At 33.5% G+C, this 24041-nt stretch overlaps 2 protein-coding genes and 1 non-coding gene across 4 annotated transcripts; all 3 read left to right on the top strand.

The window, feature by feature from the left end:
• The first annotated feature begins 8793 nt into the window (after positions 1–8793).
• LOC145160234 (uncharacterized) lies at positions 8794–11486 on the top strand. 2 transcript variants are annotated; one of them, XM_079079359.1, is made up of 6 exons: positions 8794–8985; positions 9663–9922; positions 9998–10208; positions 10285–11026; positions 11106–11176; positions 11253–11486. In XM_079079359.1, exons 1-5 carry the CDS (start codon positions 8937–8939, stop codon positions 11158–11160), a joined length of 1317 nt encoding a protein of 438 aa, XP_078935485.1. In that variant the 5' UTR covers positions 8794–8936; the 3' UTR covers positions 11161–11176; positions 11253–11486. The 2 variants fall into 2 exon arrangements, with proteins under 2 accessions (XP_078935485.1, XP_078935484.1); XM_079079358.1 differs by having other exon boundaries at positions 11106–11181.
• A 409-nt stretch (positions 11487–11895) lies between these two features.
• TRNAL-CAA (transfer RNA leucine (anticodon CAA)) lies at positions 11896–11979 on the top strand. The gene has a single exon. It is a non-coding gene; the product is annotated as a tRNA-Leu (tRNA).
• Positions 11980–13891: 1912 nt separating this feature from the next.
• LOC145156816 (putative aquaporin NIP-type) lies at positions 13892–15092 on the top strand. Its single transcript, XM_079076049.1, has 5 exons — positions 13892–14032; positions 14098–14319; positions 14419–14616; positions 14692–14753; positions 14847–15092. The coding sequence occupies exons 1-5, from the start codon at positions 13937–13939 to the stop codon at positions 15031–15033; spliced, it is 765 nt and encodes a 254-aa protein (XP_078932175.1). The 5' UTR covers positions 13892–13936; the 3' UTR covers positions 15034–15092.
• Positions 15093–24041: the final 8949 nt, after the last annotated feature.

The raw sequence follows: 24041 nt of genomic DNA, 5'->3' as shown, positions 1-24041 counted from the left end.
ATTGAGACCATTGGAGTTTGAAGAGATAGCGAAGTACTTTGAGATGCCGATAATCATGGCAGCAAAGGAACTAGGGATAGGGTTAACATTGTTGAAGAAAAGATGCAGAGAGCTAAACATAAACAGATGGCCTCATAGAAAACTTAAGAGCCTTCAATCCCTCATTCAAAATGCCAAGGTAAACTACGATAATAATCTTCTATACATTACTCATGCATGTATGCATGCACTTGGTAACCAAAGTAGTTTTGGTATTTTCTAAAATTTTAATTATTAGTTTCTTTATAACATAAACATAGGCCCTAGGCATATGCCACATCGAATCAATTGTTTTACTACGATTTCTGATTTATATTTACATAAACTTAACTCATTGTAAATTTTATGAACTCACACGAAAAATATATTGCATCTACCTAAAAAAACTAGGAGTTGGGATTAAAGGAGGAGGTAGAGACGTTAGCAGGGCACAAGAAGATGATGGAGAAATTGCCAGGTATGGAATTGACAGAAAGAACAAAGAAGCTTAGGCAAGCTTGCTTCAAAGCTATTTATAAGAAGAGAGGACTTAACAATCCTTAGTCCTTACCTTTTCTTTTAGCCATTTTGTTATAATTAGTGGATTTTAATCTACATTGTATGTGTTTTTCTCTTGATAGATTGATACCCTTTTTAGTTTCATTGTGTTTGTCTATTGATTTTTAATGCAGAAAATTTTGTATAATTTGGGTATTATAGTTTGTATTATGTATTTAGCTATATTCTAGATTGCCGACATGACTACGCTGAATAGACTTATGAATTTAGTAGGAATAACTTGATTATAATCTTGTGATTTGTTCCATGTCTGATCCACTCCTAAGATTCACTCGACATGCCCCCAGTTATGTGTAATTAAAATTTTATTAGACTGTTGATCCTAATGAGTCTACCCTAAGTCCACAACCAAACAGGGAACATGTCAACTATGAGAAACACGCATATGGACTTGTGAGTTATTTGTAAATTGATTATGGAAATAAAGTTTTTTTTTAGACATTGTTGGGTAAAATAATTGTAAAACACTTGTTGGGCCATTGTTAGGAGTGTTGGGCACCTTTTGGGCTTTCCATGGTTACTAAATGTGAAACATGTAGCACTTGCGTGGGCCCCCACAAAACTAAGTTTTCACATTTCTTTCCCACTTCTAGGCCCATTAGGGAACTTAATAGTCCAATGAGTTGACCATTTTGGAGTGTATCCTTTCGGATACGTTTGATAAGGTCGGGTATTTTGATGGCTCAAAAGTAATGTGAATGACGCGCTTTGGCCTATAGGTTTGGGAACTCTCGCCTTTGGTCCCCAGATAAGCAAACTGGTCCCTCGGTTGATTGGGATGTATACGAATGCTTACCTAGTCAGGACTTTCGGGCTACCGGCACCTCCCCCTTCCAGTTACTACGCGTCAATTACTATAATCCTACCCGACTAGAGTGGATGACTTTGAATTTCCTATGAGCTCTAAGGAATATATATGTGTATACATTTTTTTTAAACCACTTGAATATGTGTGTGATTTTTAGAGAAAGAGGAGAATATTCACCAGTGTATGCACACATATAAGTGTCAGGAGTAATACGTATGCACTTAAGGGAGCAATTAACACACAAAGGTATTCCTAGGATTTTCTAAGTGTGAATTGCATGCAGTTATGTGTGTATTTTATAAACTAGCATACGAGAGGACCCTAGAGGCTATAGACTAGGTCAAGGCAATTAACCTAATTCCCTATAGTCAAGGGCTCTGATACCAATCTGTCACACCCTGATCCTTGTCGGAATCGATCGAGGCGTGATATATTGTTCAAAGTCTCATGACAACTATGTTATAATATGATTAGATTCAATTAAGTACTAAGTATGCAAACAAGATCCACAACATACAAATACAAATCCAAATACGAACAACATTTATTACATCAAATTTAAATAGTCTTGTGGATTTCTAAGGCATAACCTATTTTTCATCAACTTCATTCTTCAAATCTGCATCATGGGTAAAAACAGGTCAACTACGAGAGTTGGTGAGTAATCTAATTTTAGTAGAGAAAATTGTGAAGTTGAAACCTTTATAATTGGAAATTTGTTTTCTTTTGAAGTCGGCAAACAATTGTATTTGAGATAACGGTTTATAAATCAAAAATTGATTAACAAATGATAATAACAACAATAAGTCCTCACCCTATATATACATATGTATATATATATATATATATATATAAATATATATAGGATGGAGCATCTAATCATCATACACACTCAACCACGTGCAATCAATCACCTTAGCGTCCCAAGGCGGGGTGGTCAACCCAATAGCGCTATTATTGTCCATAACGTACCTCAAGAATACGGGCATAGTCATGGAGATTAGACTAAAAATGGTAATGCACTACAAGTACATGTAGCGTAAACAAACAATAGTTATACAATTAATGACTCACGTATAAATGTCCCAACAATGTCTCAATTGTGATAAAACAATAAAATGAAGTTGGAACATATTAGAATCACATGATACACCCCAAAAGTATTGAAAATTATAAAGTATGGGGTAGATTACTCACTTTAGTCCCAAAACGAAATGCGTGTGTCGTACGATAGACGGTTCGGGTCAAAATGGCGTAGAACCTAATATAATTAATAGTTTTGGTTTAGCAACTGCTAAACGAGAATAGAGTACTAATACAAATAATTAGACACATATTCTTATATTAGATGAATTAACAATAATTCATTTTGATTATAATATTAAGGTATTCATTTGTTAAATGAATTTTAAATTGAATTAATTACTTTGCATAATTAATTTATATTTTCAATTTAGGCCAGATTTTAATAATTTCTTATTAAAATAATAATTTGCCCAATTATAATTATTTACAGATTTTAACAATTATTTATATAAAATAATCATTAAAATGCATTTTTACATGCTTAAATACTTAGGAAAATGGTTTTAAATAGTACACAGTATTGAAAAATTATGAAATTATTAAGAAATCATTATTTCATACAATATTAATTACTGTAAAATTTTTATATTTTTCTGAACTGTTTTAGTATTTATTTAATACTTTAATGATTAAACAACAACAAAATTCGGGAAAAATAATAAATGATTCCCAAAAATTCTGTAAAATTAACCATAGTTTTATAACATGATATAGAGCCCAGTATATAAGTTTCGGATATTTGTGACTATGGGAAGTATTTTTTATATATTTCATTATTAATTAATCAATAAAATCATAAATAATAGTAAACAGTAATATAAATGCATGAAACTTCATAAATTATGTTTAATCAATATATTGGTCATCCCAGAATTTTCTCAGAATTTATTGAATGCAAAAAGTATTTTATGTGAATTATTGCCCTACTTTATTGCAATAATTATAGTAATTCAATAAAAATAAGTTATTTTCTGAAAATTTCCAGAACTTCTTATTTTATTGATGGGATTCTGAGAAAAACCAGGTTTATGCATAAAATGAGTTTTAGATATTTTGGTGGATTTAATTTGTTTCTTGTATGAATTTGAAACTTTTAACAACATACCTTGATGAATGCTTCAAGAGGGATGAAGATTTGAGTATAATAGATTGTTCTTGGCTGGAATATGAGTATTTCTTGGATGAATTTCGAGATTGAGAGTGAGAGAAAGAATAGAGAAGGTTTAAGTGGTGAAGAGAATAATGTGTTGGGAGAAAAAGGAAAGGAAAGTGGATGGGAGGTGTGAGTGAGAGACCATGAGAATAATCTTTTTGCTTTTGGTGGTCTTCATAATTTCCCACTAACACAAGCATCTTTTACATAATTAATATAAGAGTTTTATAAAATTTAATGTAAAGTTTATAAAAATAGAGTTTTATAAAATTTAATGTAAAGTTTATAAAAATGGAGTTTTATAAAAGATGAGTTATTATTTGATTATAACAATCTACTTTGATTTGAAGTTTAATTATAGCATTCAAGTTTGATTCTTTTAAATTTAATTAGAGCATTATACTTTGATTTGTTTTAATATGGTATCATAATTTAATTTGATTATAGTTATAACGTTGTACTATACTATGTTGCTATTAACGTCAATTTATATCGTAGTGTATGAGTTTTGATCCTATTAGCGTCAAGTAATCTTGAGTAGGGTTTGAATAAGATTGCGAGAGGTTTCGTTTGTGATCTTTTTGAGTGTCCGGCTTCGCAACGCAAGGTCCATAGACCCCGTTAAGCCATGATTTAGTGTCCTACACAATCCCGATGATTGGGCAATAGTGTTTTATCGCTTTGGTTCGTTGTTTAGCACTGTTAAGGCTAAGGAATATCAAACACATGAACTTTCCAAATGATGTTTTCTCATTAAAATAGCGAATTGTACAGTGATTACATAACGTAAACCCTAACATACAAGGGTTAATAGAGTTGACCGGTTTAACTTGTTGACTTTGTTTGACTTTGACTTGACCGAAATTTGATGGTTGTCACAGCCGAAGTCTACGTATGCGAGATTTCTCGGTTTTGGGGATTTTTTCTCGATTTTCGCGCCAAAACTTCTAAAATCCATAACTTTCGCATACGAGCTCCGTTTTTGACGTTCTTTATATGCACGCGTAGGTAAAATTACGCTCTACAACTTTTGTTTAGACTTCGTCGGCTAATTTTGACTTTAATTTTTTAAATTATTATTTTTAACAGACCGGGACAAGAAATCCGTTAAAAATTCATAACTTCTTCATCCGACGTCCGTTTTCGTCTGTCTTTTTACCGTTGCTCTACTATTGACGAGACCTTCGATTCTCGTTTAGGTCGTGTCGGCTAAAAATCACTCGATCTAAAATTCGAGTTTTTAGTTGTCTACTGCTAGCTGAAACTTCGAAAAATCATAACTTCCTTATACGAAGTCACATTTGGGCGTTTTTTTTATACCTACTCTAGGTTTAACGAACACTACGAGTTTCATTTAGATCACTAAGGATAAAAAGTAGTTTATCAAAAACTCACTTTTTACGACATTCGGCCCCGTGCCGGTTTTGTCGTGAAACTTCGACAGGTCATAACTTCTTCGTTATAACTCGGATTTCGGTATTCTTTATATATCTGTAATCCTTGTCATGCCCACTACAAGTTTCTTAATAGATATCGGCTTTATCTAATATTTATTTTTGACGCTCATTTTTATTCTTAATTAATTAAACCCTAATAATTAAGCATAAAACACATAATTCACATAACATTCACATAATTCCTTTTCATTTCTTCAAAATGAGTTACAAAGGTTAACATAGACTATACTGTCAATATTAATGCCTAGCCTAGAAACATGGGCATTACATGTCCCCGTTCTAAAAAAATAAAGAATGTTTGACATTAAAAATCTTTTAAATTAATTACTATTTATATTACAAAATAGAGTTATACATTGTTCACTGTATTATCAAAATAGTAAAATCTTTAAAATTGATAATCTATTTGGGTGGTCGATCCCTAGTCAACTAGATCAAATTTACATAACATTTAATGACTTTTTTTTAAATAAATTTGAGTTCAACGTTAAATCGTTGATATACCATCACATTAGAAAACCTTGCTAACGAAAACTCAACATGAAAAACTTTAGTGAAGGAAAAAAGAATGTACTATAATTGACTCCCTCGTTTAGATATCTATTACTCATTATGTGTTGTGCATATGTCGCATTTCGATACCGTGGATATGTTTTCTGACTATTGTAGTAGGATGAGTATTCATAAAAAGATTTGTTGCATTACAACTAAATTGCACATATTTTACTTCAATTTGTTTGTCCTTTATAAGCTTATGAGAGTACACAGAATTTTGGAGGCATACATTTCATCATATCGCTTTTGATATATCATTCTTTCATTTGAGTGATACATGTTGCATTAGCTTCATATATTAAAGTTCAAGCTTTATCATTATATACTCCAAACGAAGTCAAAATGAGTTGTATTGACTCTAAAGTTGGATTTTATTATTATTATCACTCACAACTCTTTCTCGCTAAGCTTAATCGTAGCAATTTTTATATGTATATTACTGGATTATGATGCTATTTACTTTGTATATTTTTTCTTAAATTTCTCGTTCACAACTAGCATGGTTCCTTTTACTTATTTTCATATAGTTGACTAAGTTAACTATGTGGACATTAATCTTAATAACTAAAGTTTGTTAATATTAAAGTATGTATTTTTTAAAACCCGAATTGTGAAAACTGATCCAACCAGATTATAATTTGTTCAAATTGGATTTTGATTTAGTGTGTACTATTCTTATTCATTTTTTGAAAACGAAAATCAAATTGGATTGACTTGGTTGAATGGGATCGAACTAAACCATTCAAGAAAAACACCACTATTGCAGATGAACAAACCCTTGCCAGCAAGTTTATATGAAAAGAAGTTCCAGATCTAATATATACTGGTAAGATACATAAGAGCCCCAATTGCATTAAGATATGATAATTATTTTCCAAGACTTTTATTTTCTTCGGATGACTGAAATGAATTAATGTCAATATTTCGTGATTAAACAACCATTGGAGTGTTATGGTTGCCCTCTTCTGTTAGGGAGTGCCCTAAGTTGTTGGTGGAGCAATGTTAGAGAATGGTCTTCTTCCAAGGAAATGATGTTAATTGGTGCAAGTTGTGTGATCATTCAAAATGTATAGATTCATTAGTTATTTTGAGGATTGTATGGAATAGTGGTAGTCTATCATGAATTCCCTCTTCTTCTTGGGAGTTCACTTAATCGGTGTTGAGGCAACGTGAAGGGGTGATCCTCCATAAGGTATAACTTTTTATTCTATATTAGTATGATCAATATCTTATGTTTTTCCTTGTGTCCTTATCTAGACATCGGCAATGAGGATATTAATTTTACTAAATGATCATTACATGGAAATGTAAGTATGGATAAAGGTGACATTGTTTGTGTCTAAGAGCAGGGGCGAGTTTACATACATGGTAGGTGGGTCACTTGACCCACCTTAATTTTTAGACTTTATAATAAGTCATATAGGAAAAAATTTAGGAAACACCTTTGAAGTTTTTTTAGGGCCTACCTTATAATGTTTGATCAAAATGGCTGATCAGTTTTAACAACCTAATTAGTTGATTTATAAATTTATCTATACCTAACCTACATCAGAATCACAGTAAAAGTTATATGATTTTTGTTACTTATAAAAGGGAAGGGTGATGGGAAGGTTTATTATAGATTGTTTAAGCAATAAAGTTTTCTATCTCCCACTCCAACATTATTGAATGGAGTTATTAAGGGAAAAGGTTAACGATTAAAATCTTAGACTTGGTTTATTACAAGCTTAAACTGGTTTTAGTTATTTATTTATTTTTTTTGCACGTTGAACCGGTTTTATTAGTTTAACCATGCTCTAGTCTAAAAAAGGACTGTTTTTTAGGTTGAATCGGTCTGAGTTTGTATTGAGTTTGAAAAACTTCTGATTCTCTTGGCCAAGTAGGAAAAACTCGTCTTAGTAGAAAGGTGAGCACGGGTAATTTGTGGAGTACTCGGCCGATTTATCCGAGTTTTACAATAGTATATACGACCCAATCCACAACTAGTAATTTAACTATTTCATTTTTTCCTGGTTCCACTTAAATAAGGAACCACATAGTTTTTTGTTCTAAACTCGCCACTGTCTAAGAGATAGGTTCTTGATTCATTTGTGTTTTCCATTGGTTTGCCATCAGTTTGATTACGCTTTCAAAGTTTTGAGCATGTATTTAATTATTTCGGTTCATCTCATTTTGGATGTCATTTTTGTTGGATGCTTGTATTCTTGTTTGAGTAGCCAAGTACGTAGCAAGTTCTAGGGTCTGATTCGGTAGGAAGGCTGATGATGTAGTTCTTTTGTTTGACGAGTAGCCATTTGACTTCTAGTTTGCTTAGGGTGCATCGACCTTTCCACGTGATTACATGGATGGTTTTGTTTATTTGTGTATCTTTTGGTCTTATTTTTCTTTAGATGAGTAATTTCTTTCTTTTGGCTCGATGTTAAGATTTAAAACCTTTTTTCTTTTTCAATGCCTTAATGATCATGATTTGAACTTAAATGGATAAATGGTTACGTTTTCATAACTTTGATGGTCAATTAACTCATAAGTATTTTATAGAAATGAGAATACCTGAATTAGCAAGTCGTAAGGGAGAAATTGAAACAAAAATGATAGTTTAGTGGCTTAATTATCACAATTAAAACTTTGATGACTAAATAGTGACATTCTTGAAACTTTGATTATCAATTAAGTCAAAACTTTTATTTATTACATTCTTGAAACTTTGAATATCAATTAAGTCAAAACTTTTATTTTTTTTCATTCATTTATTATGTCTTACCTACCAATCAACATGGAATAATGATACAATATCTAACCAAACAATAAAGTGATAGTAAATTAGTAATTAGTTTCATTATTTGGTTTATTCAATTATATTAACTATTTTATTCATTTGCCATTCTATTCCATCTAATCAAAAAGGCTTTTCTATCATCTAGTTTTCACAAAATGCCCTTCTAGTTTTTTTTTTTTTTTTTACGACAATCAAATCTACCACTATACCACTATGATATACCATGTATTTAAACAAACAATATCTTTGCCATCAACTTCAAGTACCCAAACGATGAAGGGTGTATTTTTGTTAAAATAAAATAACAGAGGGTTGTTATAAATAGTTTCAAATAAGAGTTCATCTTCAGTCTTGGAATTAATGACATTCGACCTGAAAATATAAAATCCCTAAATTGAACTTACGCTTACTCCTCACATTGTCCACAAGTACACCAGTTACGTGAAAACCCTCGTCTGACCACCACTGCCGTCGTCAAGTACTTGAGAAACCAGACACATAAAGATGCCGGAGCCGGAGAAAGTCGACGCTTCATCTCAGGCTTTAGCCACCGGTAGATTTATCATCTCTTCTTCTTCATCTCTCTCTCTCTCTCTGTGAAAAGTTTTTTGAGAATGCAGTACAATAACCTCGTTTCTTTTCATAATTTTTCATTATCCTTGAGATGCGAAGTGATTTATCAGTTAAAGAAAAATCATACCCGTACATAATTAACTATGATATGTCCAAGATATGACTTATCTAAGAGTATTTTAACCTTTACAAGTTGCATAATTTTTATTGTTCTTGATTCTGTTTTCAGTCATCATGCAAAGAACGATTAACATGTGTAACGATTATGTAACTAGTACTTGAGTTCCTTCTATTCCATGGCTCTTCCGAAATTCCATCATCATCCTTCTATTGAACGTACTATGAATGTTGTTTTCCTCATCAATGGATATATTATATGGAAAAAGCTATCTGCTGTCAAACATCAGGAAAGTTCTGATCTTGTAGCTGTATGGTAAAATTTACAAGTCAAACTCACTTTAAAAAACTTATAAATTAATCGAACTTCTGGCTGATATCAGAAAGTGAAGGTCAAGAATCAATTACTACAATCAAGAACAAACAAGAACATTGTCTTTCTTAAACTTGATGTGTAGTATAAGTATATAACAATAACAATATAACATAGCTTGTATATAATCTAATTTCATATTCCTTTTTTGTTTGGTTTGTTTGTAGGAATGCAACAACAATTGTACAAACGTCTTTTGAATGAACAGGTTCAAAAGCTAAGGAAACAAGTTCCAGTATATCAAACTAACAATGAAGGAGCTGGACATCAGCCAAAATTCAGAACTACCATTTGGATTGATGGAGTGAAATACACATCCCCAAACACATTTCACAACCGTAAACTGGCCGAGACAGATGCTTCTAAAATCACACTTTTTGCTATAAGACAGAAGCTAAAAGACGAAGCATTGAATCATCTTTGTGAGGTTTGTGCATACACTGAATCTTGCTTTTGAGTATATAAATTTAATGTACAAATTTCCCTTTACATATATGTTCAGGATAAAATATTCTGCAAGGCTATTCTTATGGAATATGCTGTGAGGATGGATATACAGAGACCAACGTATCAGACAACTCAATTGGGGTCATCACCTCCACTTTTCCGTTGTTGTTTGGTTTTTAATGGTGCTTCTTTTACTGGAGATGACTGTAGAAACAAGAAGGAAGCTGAACAGTCTGCAGCACGTGCTGTTATTTTGAAATACTTAGGTACCTTTACCATTTTGTTAGTCAAAACTCAAAACTCAAAACTCAAAACCCACATACTTTCTTGATTCTTGTGCAGATTCTGAAACAGGAATCATGTTGTCAGAGATAATTAAGTCTAAGTTCAATCATATTCCAACAAAGGACATTCAAATTGGCAATGTGGTAAATGGCCTTGTTGCATTGAATGAGGCAAAAAGCAATGAAGGAACCAAAATCCCTCACATAGAGCCTTTACTCATTACTACTTCTACCTCTGCAATGAATCCCCCTGTAAACATAACTCAAACCCTAGAAACACCAATTATCCCAGTCTCTACATCTACACTTCCAACTTACTCACCACCCTTAATGACTCCACAAATACCCACTCAAACCACCACCCCAGTGTCTACAGTTTTGGCACAGACCCCATTAATCCAATCCATTCAGACACCCACTCAAACTACTCCTGTGCCTATACAGACTCCTCCGGTTGTTGTTGGAACTACTTTTTCTAATGTTGTTCAACAAGACACTACTATCCCTGTAACACAAACACCCCCTCAAACTCTTTCAATGCCAACAGTCTCAATGGCACAAACACCAACTCCAACTGTTTTGGCACAAACCCCCCCAATTTCTGTAACAAGTATTGCACCTTATAATCCTGCAATTCAGGTTTCTAATAATAATAGTAATAGTAATAGTGTAGCTCAACCAATAAACTCAGAGGTCTTGGTGCCACCTGTAACTGCTGCTTCTTCACTTCCAATTACTGGCAAGAAGAGGAAAAATAAAAACAAGAAAAATGCCCAAAAGAGAATGCGAGCTGAGAATCAGTAAGTTTTGAGTTTCGAGTGATCATTTATGTATATTGACTTATTTAACCTCAACCCACTTGGTTTCTGTCATTTTCAGGGTGGCAATGTCTGCCATGTTTCATGGTCAAGTTCCCACTTTTTCTGCACAATAAGTCGAGCTCTGTATTTGTAAGGTCAGCAAACTTGATTTTTTTTTTTTTTTTTTAAGTTGAAGAGTGTTGATGATTTCTTATGTTTATTGCAGAATGATGGATAAAGTTCCGTTTTGTTTGTAGAAGGTGTGTGATGAATGATGATGATTCATGAAGTAGACTTTTTTAGTATAAAAAGCAAGTGATTTGTGATGCTGCTAGTGGCTTTGTAGTGATAAAACCTGTATTTTAAAGTTGTAGGATTATGGTTACTGTTTGTTGGGGTAATAACTTTTACTATGTAACAATATGTTGGTTTTCTAATTCATTGTAGGTTGTTACTAGTATAGTTTCTTTTTTAATATGGTAATATGTGATAGATTTGTTTTTGGTCTTTTCTCCAAATCATCCGTTAAGTTGGCAGGATTTCATATGTTTTTAAATTTAGTTAGTTTTTATTTATATGAGCTTTATTTAATAAATAATATTTGTACCAAAAGAATTAATAAATTTAGTGTCAGATATGATTGGTATACAGTACCCATCGTTAAACGAACTTGGAGTCGAAGTATTTGTCCATTTAAATATTTATAAATAAAGAATAAAATTTTAGAAAAAAGTTTATTCTTATTACGCAACAAATTATACCAAATTAACCACGGTTTTCCTGTTACAGAAAACATGACTCAAATCTTTGATATCTCGAAATTCGAATTTATAAATTATATATTAGATATGCACATATAAAACATCAAAGTCAGGATGGCCGAGTGGTCTAAGGCGCCAGACTCAAGTTCTGGTCTTCGAGAGAGGGCGTGGGTTCAAATCCCACTTCTGACATTTTTTGTTTCTTTTACTGATTTTTCCCCTTCTTTATGAAATCAAAAAATTTTCTTTCCTATAAAAAGTAAGGTAAAACTTTGAAATAAAAAAAAACATATTAGGTTTAGGACTTCATTTCATTAAATCATATGACTGTTTTGCATTTATTTTTTTTTTTTTTTTTTTGTAAACAATGACTATATATAATTGTCCCTTTTTATGTTTTATAGATTGATTTCCGCATTATATTCTGAATATATATCCTTTAGCATTATAAGTAAGTTGAAAATTTTATAATAAATGAAACAACTTATTATGAACATTTTTTTATGATGGCATCCTCTATTCTACCATCCATCATAGTATCTTACTATTAGAATAATATAATGAAGTTTAGTTTGGATGATGTTTTTAGAACATCGATATTTGTAATTTTTTTTTCTTATTTATTTTTATTGTTATTTATTTTTTATTTTTTTTATCATTTCTACGCCAACTTAAAAACACATTATATTAATTAAAATATTTTCTCAACTTAAAAACCTCATAATATTGAGCGATACATCTACTTATTTATTATGTAGTTTTCTTATTGTTATTATAATAAATAAAAAAGCTATACAAAATAATTATTTAAAGTAGCTTATATGATTTTTTTTTCTTTTTTGTAATGTGCAAAATTTCCCCACCAATAGTTACGAATAATTAGAAGGTGTTTGGTTAAAAAACTTATTGCTTATTAGTTTATAACTTATTAGCTTATTAGCTAATAACCTAATAAGTTAGAGCGAGTTAACTTATCTAACTTATAAAAAATGACTTGTTAGCAGTTTGTCACTGCTATAATTAAGTTTTTTTTATCCAAACACTGTTTTAGCTTATAGCGGTGTGGAACCGATAATTAACTAATAAGCTCGTTCACCAAACACTCCCTTAGTTACTGATAATTTAATCATCTTCATGCATGTAATTGCACCTTCATAGTGACACATATTATTTTTAGCATAACGTGAAACTAGATTAATAAAAACTACTATCTTCAAGTTGTAGAAGCACTTTCATCTTAAATTTGCAAATTTTCCATTTAACAAAAAAACTCGCGCATCATAAAGGTATATATATAAAAAAACTATATATCAAGTGTATTATATAAATGATTAAACGTAAGCGTGTATTTTAGTATGATATTGTTTAATCTAAACCTTATCGGAATAAAAGGATTAAATGATTTAAATAATTTAATAAATTGGCTTATATAAGATTTTTAATCTCAAAATAAACAAAATGAGACTACCAAAAACTTAATTTACGTTTCAATTTTTACCACTTTAGGTCACGACTCACGAGAAAATCACTTTCCAAAAAAAAATGTTGGTCAAAATTGATCTATAAATTGATAACGTTAGCAGACTATTCAAAATCATAAGCACACATGATTCTTATGAATACAAATTATCAATTATAATAATTACTTGGTATAATTTGCATGCCATCAATATAACCAAAAAATATGTAAATATAAAGATATCATCATATCTCTACTCTATATAAGTTTGAAAATAAAAATGAACTAGAAAAGTTAATATAAACTAGAACATATGCAAATATAACTCTTTATTGACATATAAGCTAAGTGTCATAAATCCACTTTGTATCTTTATAAAAAAAAATTACGCAATCAAATAATAATTTCAAAGCAATATCTGTGATATATAATGGATAGTAGTTTATAATGTCCGAATTACAAGTGATTATAGAAAAAAGTTTACAACTAATTTTGACTTCATGGATAAACATCAAAGATAACTTATCCACTCTCAATCTTAAAAAAATAAACGTTAGAATCATAACGGATTCACTATTCCTTCTCTTTCTATATAAGCCATAATCACGGACCTTCAAAACCTAATCCAAAATTTATAAAAAAGAAATCTGATTTCTCTTAAAATTTTCCGCTTACTAGCTTCTTCCCACCATGGGTCTTGATGATTCTCAAATCTCAAATATGGAAAACGGCAATCTTCTTCCTTTGATGGTCTCCACAAACCCTAGAATACATTTAGCTCAAAAGGTATATATACATATACATATATCGATAATTATGAATGTAATCAACTAATGTAACGCATGCTGTAGTTGTTAGCAGAATTCATCGGAACATATTGTATCATATTCGCCGGATGTGGATCTGTCGCGGTTAATAAGCTTTATGGTGGCACTGTAACTTTCCCCGGAATTTGTGTGACTTGGGGTTTGATCGTCATGGCTATGATTTACACCGTCGGCCATGTTTCAGCCCACTTTAATCCGGCTGTCACTATTACTTTGTCTCTTTTAGGGTTGCATTCGTTTCAAGAGGTATTTTGTTAATTAAAAGCTGTTTAACTTAATAATTAATTTTATGATAGTTGCTGAATGCATTATATAGTGACGTACATGCATGACAATTCTTTGCAGGTTATTTTTTATATATTATCACAGTTATTAGGATCGATTTCTGCAAGTGGAACATTGTCGTTGATAATGGATGTGACTCCAGAAGCTTTTTTTGGAACTACACCAGTTGCATCAACAACACAGTCGTTTGTTGTTGAGATCATCATTACGTTTATTCTAATGTTTGTAATTTCGGGTGCTACTAATGATCATAGAGCGGTATGTTTTTTTAACCTTTTTTGTTTTAAAATAAAATATTCTTGTTTATTACTAATATTTGATTCAAAATTGCAGATAAAGAAGCATGGAGGGATTGCAGTTGGAATGACGATTATGTTAAATGTCTTTGTGGGAGGGTTAGTTCTTTTAATTTTCTTGATATATTTTATGAATTAAATTAACTTAAAATTTTGATTTTTTTAATGAATTATATGTATATATAAATTCAGACCAATTTCTGGAGCATCGATGAATCCTGCAAGGAGTCTTGGACCAGCTATTGTGAAGCTTAACTTCAAAGGGATTTGGGCGTACATCTTCGGTCCACTCATTGGAGCAATTTCTGGAGGATTTGTTTATAATTTGTTGAAGCCGACTAAGAAATCTTTTTGTGAGATTTTTAATAAAAGAAGTTAATTGTGTATTCTAGAGATTTGATGTAGTTTTAGGTGTATTGGTAATAATTGTTTTTAGAGTTTGGGATAAATTTGTTTGATTGAAGGTGATGCGATTCCTTTTAAAAGTTTCTTAACGCATATATATTTTAACTTATTTAATGTACTTTACCAATGTTAGAGGTTGTTTGGCAAAGGTTATTTAAAAAGACTTATAACTTATTTTGATGAAATAAGGAGTTTTTAATAAGGGATATGTTACTTATCACTTTTTGACTTATTAGAGTTACCAACAGCTATAACTTGTTTTTTACCCAAACATGTTTTTTGATTTATACCGGTATCAAACCGGTAATAAGTCAAAAAGCTCATTTTTTAAGCTTTGCCAAACACCCCCTTAATATAGGTTATAGCAAGTACATAAAAATAACTATATTTTGCTAGTTTCAAGGCTTAAACATTTATACTTTATTAAGTGAAAAAGACAAATCTAACCAATCCTCATAAGCTTCAATCTAAAAGATCTTTGGAGGATTTGTGAAATGCTTGGCACAATGGCGAATGTATATGTCACGAGGAAATTATTGAAGATAAGGAAGCGATTCTCTTTCGTTCCGTTCATAAGGGTGGGAGATGGCAATAACTTAATAAAGAATATGTAAAGAATTGTGGATTGGGAACTGCAGAATGTGGTACATAGGGCATCCACGATGCATTGAACTCCATAAAATTCAATGGATTGTCACATCATCATTCACTATTTTATACAACTCTATTCGTTTTTCCTACAATGCATTGAACTCTATGAAGTTCAATGAAACATATTTTAAACATTTATTTATGAATTATATAACTTTTCTTTTTCCCATTGAAAAGTTTAATTGTCATTAAATTCTAAATCCATTGAATGTTAAAGTGACATCTCACAATGATAGTGTTTCATCTATTGAATGATAACTAAGTTGACCACCTCAATGAAATCTCCATTGAACCATGCATTATGGATGCTCTTAAGAACAACATGCAAATCCATTATGATATATGCAAAGGTTGTGAAGGGAGGAGTAATAATAATTAATGGTAATGGCATGGATGCTAATCATATCACTTTGAAAGAAAGGCGTCTCACAAAAGTGTACAATGATGTTCGTATTGTTCTAGCCAATTTAAGGGAAGTTGTATACTTTAGGCCATAAGGCATACCAATATTCTTCCAACATTTCAACCTTTCACATCACAACATCACTTTCCTCATCAACCTTTTACAATCATTCTTTCAAAATATACCCACAGTTCAACCCTTTCATTAAAAAAAACGTTTAAATTTGATTGTAACACTCAAATCCAGGTACCCCATTTTTACCCTCAAGTATTTATTTTTTAGCAAAAAAGGACCCTTCGTATGTTGGGCGTACATATGAGTACGCTTAGCGTACGTGTGTGCATGCATCGAGTGGCTGAGGCTCGTACGCGGGGCATACTAGCATGTACGCGGGGCGTACGAGGCCAATGACCAAACCCAAATTTCTTGGCTTGGACACTATTTAAACACACTTATATCATTTGGACTAAACCCTAATCAGCCTCCATAGCCTCCTTTCTTCCTAAAACCCTAGTTTTGCAAGAGAGTGTGAGTTTTGTGTCTTAAAGTGCTCTTGGTGGCCATTCTAGTGAGTTTTCAATAAGAAGGAAGTGGTGTTCAAGCCTTGAACGTGGGAAGAGCTTGAGGATCCTGCATCTAGAGTATGTTGGGAAGCTTTGGAAGGTAAAAAGTTTTCTCCTTGCTTATCCTTGTTGTTCGTTGAGTTAGGGTTTTCTAGAAGTTCTCTTTTGAGTCCATAAATCCTCTCTTGGGATTTTGGGCAACTCTAGAGGTTAGGAAGGATAGATCTGAGGTCCTTTGGCTTGATTATATCATAAAAATGCAAACTTGATAACTTCTATGGCTCCATGCATGAGTTAAGACCCTTGGAAAGGTTTTAATGAGATAGAATGGGTTGTTGGGAGCATATATGGCATGCAAAGGCATAAAGTTGCCAACTTTATGCCTTAGGACCCTTAAAACGTCTAAGATCTGAAGTTTGAGTGAAAAGTCTTCATGCATTAAGGACTTAATGGAGTTGGATGCAAGACATGTTGTACGATGGGCGTACTATGTTATACGTTGCGCGTACAACTCATGGACCCAGTACGCTAAGTGTACTGAAGAGGTACGTTGGGCGTACGCTCTTAGAGAACCTTGGGCTTCTGGTAGAGCTTCAGACCTTTGGGCCCTAATGGTTTGGGCCTAGACTAGCTGGATTTGTGGTCCTGAATTTATTATTTGGGGCATTGTTGGCATGTTGGGCCTTTTGGGCCTTGTGGCCTAATATAGAATTGGATTTTTATGTTAGGCCCATTAATGAAGGAAAGGCCTTTGGGCCATTATGGAGGGACTTGGACTTAGGATTTTGGGTCCATGTCTAGGTTGTGTCATAATCCTAATTAGGATTATTTGTATATTGTTCAGTGTGAGATTTTGGACTGGTAGTCGAGCATCTATTGTGATTAGCATACTGAGGTGGGTCTTCTCACTATACCAATGGGTCGAAGGCACCAATGTCGGCCCATTGCTTGATATGAGATTTCATTAGTTATGTATGCAATGGCTTGTTATCTAGCATGTTATGACTTATATGAAGACCATGGGGGTGCCCATGGCTCAAGCACTTGGTAAAGACCATGGAGGTGCCCGTGGCTCACGGATGTAAGACCATGGGGGTAGCCCATGGCATTCCGGGTGAAGACCATGGAGGGAGTCCATGTCAATCCTATATGTATGTTGCATGGCATTATGTGGTTATATGTTTGTGTATTTTGGGAAACTTACTAAGTGTTTGCTTACAGTTTGTTGGATGTTTCAGGTACTTCGGGGTCTAAGGGCAAGGGTCCGGCTTGATGGCGCAGCAGACACTCTCCAGTATTCCGCATTTCTTGTTTTAGATACTCTGATCTTATGGACAAAAGTTTATGTAATGAAATTTTGGTAAAACAAATATGATTGTGATTTCTGAATATTAAATGGAAATTTTTATCTGAATTTTTGGGCTGTTACATTTTCTCACATCGAACATATACAGGTGTGATGTAGCCGCACATTCAAGTCCCATATGAGACATGCGAAATTTAAAAGTAGATTAGAATGTCTCCGGGTCACTGTTCTATTATAATAATAATAATAATAATAATAATAATAACCATGTTTGAGGGTTTTGATAAAATAAACTTTCAAAAATGGACTTTTTAAAATTTATTTATTATTTCTAGACGATAGTATCTCCTACAAATTTTTTCTTTTGGAAAAACCGCAAACTTTTTCTATACAGAGTGATGTCATTTCGTAAAAAGAGAACATATTTTGCGAATATTATTTATAAAATAAATAATTAAATTATTATAAATATTAAAAGATAATTATTTCGTAACCAATATCCAATTTTTTATCATTTTAGTGATTAATCCTTTAAGACGGTGATACAAGTTAAGAACCAAAAGCTACATCGATCCCAACTTTTTCTTAATAATCATGGCCTCTCCTTTTGTTTTCATTATATTAGTTTTATATGACATTATGGTGTATGGTGTGGAAGTGGGGGAGTGGGAGGTATGAGTTGGCAATCCTGTCTCGCGTGGGAACACCGCCCCTAGCACGTAGTATACACCTTACACACCAAAGATTTGTGTTTGCTAACCAAATATTTGCGTCCCTAATTTGAATTTGGATAATCATACAATACTTAAAGAATTTACTGATTTGACTATTATTGATAAGGTTTTTAATGGGAAATAATGAGTATCAAATGAATATAATAAAATTATTTTGAATATTTCTAAGCTGAAATTGTATTCCATACATAGATTGGAGTTTGAAGGTTGTTTTTCTGTTTGATTCTAAAAACAATATAAAATGTCAAACCAACCTAGATCGTTGTTATTTACATGCTACTATTTTTGAACATCATGTAATAGATTTTGATATGTATTTTCCAATTAAAATTTAACACGACACTCTTTTCAATTTGTTTAAAAACATCAAATGTTTTTATAAAATTTTAATGTTAAAACCCATAAAACACCATAAACAACAATAACAAGAAAATAGGGGAATCATGAGTTGAAATGAAAAAGTTTAACAAATGTGAGGGTTTTCAAGAAAAAGTTGAGTTTTTTTTCCTTCAACCGAGGGTTCTTTTCAAAAAAGAATTATGTAAGATTGAAAGAAATTCGATATACTTGCTAAAAGAACCAAATCAAGAAAAAAAATTGAAAAATACAAGTTTTATTAAAAATAAAAAAAATTAGGTTTAAACATGGTTCTAAAAAGCGCGTCATGATTGCGTGCCATGGTGCAAGGTCTGGCTACACCATCTTGAAAATCTTCAATTCAACGATATTAAACCTCTTACAATTGTACCCGACGAGGTCTTCATATTTTCAAAATTGTATCATTACCGGTACTTATAAAATATTTTTGTCGATATATGACACTAAACAACCGCTCAAAAATTAATCACATATTTTGTTACGTATACCAGTCTTTATCAACTTCATTGCTGAAAATAAGGGTGAGCAACGGATCGGACCCAACCTGAACCGGACCGGGGACCGAAAAACCAAAAACCGAGATTTCTTGAAAACATAGACCGAAAACCAGACCGGGTTAGGTATACCGGTTCCGGTTCCGACACTGGTTCCCGGTTCCTGAGATGGATTAAGCCCGTTGCAACATTGTGTTATTTGTGTGTCACTAGTCCATTAATTATTTTGTTTATGTGTCACTAGCCCATTAATGTGATTTGAGTATAGTAGCAGTGAGAAAAGGAATAAGTGTTTAACCTCTAAATCAAAAGTTTGTAAGTTTTATTGTGTTAATTATTAAATCTACTTATTTGTTTTAACTAATTCCAAAGCTTCTGATAAGATTAAGAAACTCTGTTGTGTTGCTTAAGTTTAATCAACTTGTCATGTTACTTGTAACACCCATAAAATTCAAGCCAAATTTAAACTTTTTAATACATTTTAAAACCATTAAGTTATTACAGTTTGTTTTCAAAATGGTTCAGACATCAGAGTATCCCCAGAATCAATCATGAAAATATGAGGAGGTGCACGATCACGCCTTCGCCTTCCCGCAATCATCAAAAGTGCCTGAAACAAAATCAACAACTGTAAGCCCGAAGCTTAGTGAGTTTCCCCAAAATACAAACGCCATACAAACATAACCATATCATATAACCAATACAGAACAGCATGCATAATGAGTCATCAGCCTGACTGGACCGCCTCACAGGCCTTCAGTCTACCTGGACTGCTCTTCGAGCCTTCGGCACGTCTGGACCGCCACACAGGGCCTACAGCCTATCCGGACCGCTCGCCGGGTATGTTGGCCTACAGCACAAAGCAGGACCGCCTCAACCCAACCCCCAATCAAACAAACATGTGCACATAAATATCATACGCTAACTCATTTCATATAACAGTCAAACCGATCTAACAGATCACCAATCATAACAACATCCCAATAACCGGGATACAGACCTAACCGGTCACTAACATAGCATCATCCTATAACCATGACAATCATGTGCACATAGACATCATATAACACTAGCATGTATATATATATATATATATAACAGTCAAACCGATCTAACAGATCACAAAGCATAGCAACAATCCTATAACCAGGATATCGACCTAACAGGTCACTAACATAGCATATCACCATCCTAACTACCAGGATATAAATCAGTAAGCATAACATGCAATAATCCGAATACAATCCATAAAGGGCCGGCCTTGGTGCCTTAGACCCTATGGATATAGTGAGGAGAACTCACCTGGCACTGCTGAGGTCCTGCAGATACACTCCAGCTGCTGATTGACAGATTCCCGAACTGTCAGCATCAAACAATACCCAATTAATAATTGGGTTCCAAGTTCAAAGTCCAACTCATACTCCAAAAGCCCAAAAGTCAAGTAATGGGCCGAAGCCCAACATATGGCCCAATTTTCCAAATTGGGCCCAGACCTCTACATGGTCTTTCCTTAAGGCTCATCTAATTATTTCAATCCAATTCCCATGGCCCAATATCACATAATCATAAAGGTCCAATTATAGCCCATCTATGGCCCAATTTTCCAAATTGGGCCCAAGTCTCCCACATGGGCCTTATCCTAAAACCCATACAATTATTTAGTCCATTTGCTTATTCTTGAAAGCCCATTAATAGTCCAATCACCAAAGCCCACTAGGAAGGCCCAATTCGAGGCCCTAGTGAGATTAGGGTTTTCACATGAAATGATGATTAGGGTTAAGTGTTTCTTACTTAACCCATTAAGGACTTAATCCATTAAGTCCAATATTGCCTTAGATTAATTTTCCAATGATTATTAATTAATATTTAAAGTTATTAAATAATCTCGTGTGTGTGCCGATTAATTCTCAAGAATTAGGGTTTTATGCAATTAGGGTTTTCCAAACCCTAATTAGGGTTTCCTACCCAATACTAGCCCATTAGTCAATTGGTTGGGTTTTTAGGTCACTTTGGGCCTCATTGGGCCCATTAGGGTTTTTTTAGCTCGATTAGGGTTTCCTTGGCCCATTAGGGCTTCATTGGGCCCACTAGGGTTTCATGCATCCCAGACGAATCAAACACAACAAGGCGAAGCACACCGCCACCCGACACGGCGGCCGGTGGCGGCAAGAGGCGGCAGCCACCACCGTGAGGTGGTGGTTTTGACTTTCTTTCCATTATTTCATTTTTTTGTTACAAATTAAAATGTAAATATCAAATGTACCCACACATACCCACTAAAATACACCTTTCCCACGGTGGTGGCGGTGGCCCCTTTTGTAATTCCGGCTAAGTCAGCCACCCACACATACGACACAAAATTGCCACCATACGGAAGCAGTTAACACACATACATGCCCGAAAAATAAACCCAACACCCACTGAAGTGGGTGGCGATGGCAGTAGCTCAAGAAAACGGCAGCAACGGCGGCAACAACTCCAATGATCTTCAGCGGTTACCTCTCGGCCATTCATGACGCCCGGCAGCGAAGTTGGAGACGAGATGGTCGTCCATGGCTCATGACAGTGACGAAGGGGTTGGCGGCGGCTGGAAGATGGAGGGATAAGGATGGAGGGTAATACAACAGTGGAGGAGATGGCGGTGGCGACTGGAGAGCAACCAACGAGCGAACGACATCAATACGCATGCACTCGTTTTCCTGGATTCCATCGTCGTTCGATACTGCCGGCGACAGGGGCGTTCGGCGATGCTAGGTGGTCGGGGTGTGTAACAACCCGAAATTTCCATTTGAACAAACTCTACAGTCTAGCACTTCAATTAAAAGTCAAATTCTTTTCTGCTAATTTTTAGCTCGGTTTAAAGTTTGGTTGGGTATTTTTAATATTTATTTTCTTGAGAGAACAAATTAGAGGAAGTATACTTTAGGATTAATTGTGCAACATTTAAGTCACAAAACTTCAAGAGTTTGGAGTTTTCGGCCCAAAATAGTGTTAGGGTCGAAAACCCTAAAGGGTATATAAATGACACTTAGTCATTTTTAGTCTTTTTTCCCATTTCCAAGTCAAGAACAATTCTCTCTCAAGTATCATCCGAATTTTTGTCAAGATCTTCAAGATTGTAAGTGTTTCCTTCCTTGTTTAGTTGATCTCTTCCATTATCTAGCGATCTTACATGATTTCATCCATGAAATCATTCCATTTTCTTAGATCTTCAAGTGTTCTTCATTTCACCAAGAACACACACTAGTGTTTTGGGCCGAAAACACCCTTCTTTGCTTCCATATTGTAAGTATCTATCTCCTATACTTGTTATCTAGTAAGGATACTTTATTTAGGGCCTTGAAATCGTCATTTTTCCAAGAACAAAAGGAGTTTTCGGTATAGTGCATCTTCTTAAACCGAAAACCCTTATGAAGGGTGCAAAATGACTTTAAGCTCTTCCAAATACTTAGTAGTGAGTCTAGAACACTTCGCTGATTGTGGAAAGCCCTTAAAAATCACCAAACATCATGAGCTTTCGGCCAACCATTTGGACCGAAAACCTCTTTGGACTGAAAACCATTTGGACCGAATACCATATGGACCGAATACCATATGGACCGAAAACCACAAGAACCGAAAACTCCAAGAAACATACCACTTGGACCGAAAACTCCCTTAAGTGGCTTTACAGCCCTTAGATGCAACCCTTGGTACTTCTAGCACTTGAATCAAAGTGTTTTCCATGTCCTAGGGTGTCTTAACTTGGTTAATTAGTTGTTAAATGACTAATTGGATACATATATGTGTCATTTTATGTTAAATAGGATCCGTGTGTGTGCTCAAGTCTTCACTTGACACTTAGCATCCTATACCATCCGTTCTTCCAAACCACTCACTACAGGTGAGTTCATACCCCTTAATCAACCTTTTAAATGATTTTAAATGATTTTATGGGGGGGAATACAAGTTGAACTATTATAGTTATTATATCAATCACATGTGATTAATAAATATCAAGCTTATGGATTTTCTTACTTTTCAAACCGTGTTATCACACAAACTACTTCAAACTGTTTTGCAAACTCTTTTACATGTTAAATACTTTTATTAAACTTATACTTTGTCAAATGTATATCTAAATAGATATAGTTATATAAGTAGGATTGAATGGACTTAGGACTGATAGCTCACCTTGCTTCCTGTTCCTTGTTTGGTTGTGGACTTAAGGTAACTGTTGTTTGTCCGAAGGTCGTTTGAATCCTATTTATATATTATGTATATGTATATAGATATAAAAGTTCCTTCTTTCAATTCAATACCTTTGGGTAGCAAAGGCATACAAACATGTTCATGCATACAAACATCATTACTAGTAAACTATAATAGGTATAGTTTAGGAAGTTACTAAAACTATTACTAGAACAATGAAACATACAATGAGTCAATTCATACATGAGTCAATACATACTAT

The sequence above is a fragment of the Lactuca virosa genome, chromosome 2, assembly GCF_052849685.1.
Source record: "Lactuca virosa cultivar CGN04683 chromosome 2, Lactuca_virosa_CGN04683_v6, whole genome shotgun sequence".
Lineage (NCBI taxonomy): Eukaryota > Viridiplantae > Streptophyta > Magnoliopsida > Asterales > Asteraceae > Lactuca > Lactuca virosa.
This window is presented reverse-complemented; position numbering and strand designations above follow the sequence as displayed.

Bases quoted from the DNA above. Each gene is read 5' to 3' on its own strand.
- LOC145156816 (XM_079076049.1), top strand. From the start codon at position 13,937: ATGGGTCTTGATGATTCTCAAATCTCAAATATGGAAAACGGCAATCTT. The intron at 14,320-14,418 runs GTATTTTGTTAA...AATTCTTTGCAG, and splicing joins GGTTGCATTCGTTTCAAGAG to GTTATTTTTTATATATTATC. The intron at 14,754-14,846 runs GTTAGTTCTTTT...ATATAAATTCAG, and splicing joins TTAAATGTCTTTGTGGGAGG to ACCAATTTCTGGAGCATCGA.
- LOC145160234 (XM_079079359.1), top strand. From the start codon at position 8,937: ATGCCGGAGCCGGAGAAAGTCGACGCTTCATCTCAGGCTTTAGCCACC. The intron at 9,923-9,997 runs GTTTGTGCATAC...ATATATGTTCAG, and splicing joins CATTGAATCATCTTTGTGAG to GATAAAATATTCTGCAAGGC. The intron at 11,027-11,105 runs GTAAGTTTTGAG...TGTCATTTTCAG, and splicing joins AGAATGCGAGCTGAGAATCA to GGTGGCAATGTCTGCCATGT.